At 55.7% G+C, this 2481-nt stretch overlaps 1 protein-coding gene across 1 annotated transcript; it reads right to left on the bottom strand.

The window, feature by feature from the left end:
• Positions 1–945: 945 nt before the first annotated feature.
• Positions 946–2401, bottom strand: LSM7 (LSM7 homolog, U6 small nuclear RNA and mRNA degradation associated). Its single transcript, XM_083350427.1, has 4 exons — positions 2185–2401; positions 2005–2095; positions 1836–1907; positions 946–1619 (listed from the first exon to the last, which is right to left on the bottom strand). Exons 1-4 carry the CDS (start codon positions 2206–2208, stop codon positions 1477–1479), a joined length of 330 nt encoding a protein of 109 aa, XP_083206553.1. The 5' UTR covers positions 2209–2401; the 3' UTR covers positions 946–1476.
• Between the last annotated feature and the right edge of the window lie 80 nt (positions 2402–2481).

Genomic DNA, 2481 nt, shown 5'->3' with positions numbered 1-2481 from the left:
TGCTTCAATACTAAAGGAAGAGGCACACCGATACTGGCGACACAAGGTAACTAGCGGGAAGCCAGATTGGTACAGGGGCCAAGGTGCAGGCTGGGAGTCTCGCCTGAGGTATGAAATCCAGCTGGATGACTTTGCGCTAGTCTCTCTCTCTCTGACAGCACAGCCTACCTCACAGGATTGTTGTGGGGAAAAGAGGAGTGTTAAGAATGTTTGCCATTCTGAGTTGCCTAGTAAAACAGTAGGATAAAATATAACTGCTCAGCTGCCCAAAGTCTTTGACCCTTGTCTGAACATCGCAACAGACGGCATTTCAAAAGACTTGATCCTAAGAGAAATGACGGACTGGACTGTGCCTGGGAGGCTGCATCTCCCCGTGGAGAAACAAATTGGACATAGAGCAGACCAAACTGCCCATCCACGGCCCAAAGAACCATCTCTGACTGACTGGCGTAGCGCTCTCCTCTTTTTATCATCCTTATCTTTGTGGTGTTACAAGTTTGCCCTCTATTATAAAATTCCTAAAATTATTAATCTTTTGCGCAGCACTGCAGCTTGGCCAACTTGTCTCTAACATAGAAAGGAGACAGAAAGTTGGAAATGGAAGCTCAGACGTTACTTATTTGGCCTAGGATGCAAATGGAATAATCAGCCCTTAGACTTATATACCGCTTCACAGTGCTTTTCTAGCCCTAAGCGGTTTACAGTCAGTATATTGCCCCCAAGAATCTGGGTCCTCATTTTACCGATCTCTTGCATTGGATCAAATTCTAGCCCAACAAGCAAAGCTGGATAGTTTGTAACCAAGCAACCATATCCAGTCTAGGTTTAAGATTGTAGCCCAGGAATCGTTTTGAAGAAAATAGCTGTTGTGCCTCAAGCCCAGAATACCATTTAAATTGACACTGTTTATAATTTTTTTCTCAATGAGTTTTCACATTCTCCAACTTGTGAGAAGATTCAGGAGGTTTTATTATTTGTCAACTCGAAAACTCTCCTCCTTCAGTGCGGAATGAACAGGAAGACGAATGCTGACAAATTACACAAATTTTGCCACCTTTTCTTTAAAACTAAATGTTCACGTGGCTGCTATTCAGTTGCCTTGGATGCCTTCCTGAGAAAACAGCACAGAGTTATCAGCAAAGACGACGGCCGGAGGACACAGGACCAAACCAAGGAGGAAACTGCATTATTTACGCAGCGATTAAAGGAACAAAGAACCAACAAGAATAGTCGGGCGTATTTTACCGAACCTTCCAATTTGCTTTCAATTGTTTACAGCAGAAAGTTGTTCCGAACCAGCTGCAGACAAAAGACATCCCCTCGCTGAAAGACCACGTCCCGGCCCGCGTACAGTGTCACACAAAATAAAGGGGGGAAAAATCCTATACAAAAAGAGCATAAAAAAATATTTTCTCTCGCAAACGAGGCTCCTTTCCAGAGACCGCATTCCGCTCCTCCTAAAGTCCGCAGAACGGTTCAGCCGTCTTGCTGTTGAATGAAGGGGTTGGGGATGGCTTCCATCCCGTCCTGCGGGCAGATGAGGACAACAGAGGTCCCTCTGCAGACCACCAGGCCCAGCTGGCGGGTGTCTTCCGTGAGCTTGTACTGGTCATCCGGATCTGGGGGGGGAGGGGAGGGCAATTAGGCAGGCAGGCAGGGTGGGCGGGTGTGTCTCCCCTTCCCTCTGCGGAAAAAGGCTCCAAAGGGGCGGCGGGAAGCCCTGAAACGTCTGCGAGGAAACCGCCCAAGCCCCAGAGAGCGGCCGGGACACGCACCCCGCCCCTGCCTTACCCGGAGGAGGGAGGGCCCCCCGGGAGGGAGGGGGAGAGACGCACCTCTCATGTACTCGACGGTGCCGTCCAGCACCAGGTTGAGCAGCGGGTCGAAGCCCTTCAGGACGCCGCTGGCTGTCGGGAGAGAGACGCCCGGCAACCCCCGTCAGACCGGCGGCCCCGGAGAGCGCCCCCCCACCAGCCCCCCCCACCAGCCCCGCCCCCTCCTCACCTTCCCGGCCGCCCTGGAACTTCACGCGGATGGTCTTGTCGATGTACTTGGAGAGGTCCAAGATGCTCTCCTTCTTCTTCTTCTCCTTGTCCTGCGGGGACGCCGGGAGGCCGTCAGACGCGCCCGCGCCCGCGCCCACCCCCACGCGCGAACCCCGCGCGCCCCCCCGCCCGCGCTCACCGCCATCTTGCTCTCGCCGGGCATCCCGCGCCCGGACCCTGCTGGCGTCACTTCCGCCCGCGGGCCTGCCGGGACCGCCCTCTGGCCCCCTTCTCCAGTCAGCGGCCGGGACCGCGGTCACGTGGCGCCTCCGAGAGCGGCCGGGGCTTCCGGGGCTGTGGCGCGAGGCTCTTCGGGTCCGCTGCGGCACCGAGGCTCGTCTCGACCGCGGCTCCCGGGCCGCCGCCGCCGCCGCCGGGCTCCGCAACGGTCTCCGGCCGCGGCCCCGCGAGGCAGGCGCGCCTTTCCGCTCCCCGG

Source organism: Vipera ursinii (assembly GCF_947247035.1).
Source record: "Vipera ursinii genome assembly, chromosome: 1".
NCBI classification, from domain to species: domain Eukaryota; kingdom Metazoa; phylum Chordata; class Lepidosauria; order Squamata; family Viperidae; genus Vipera; species Vipera ursinii.
Note: the sequence above shows the minus strand (reverse complement) of the source record. Positions and strands in the feature narration are given on the sequence as shown.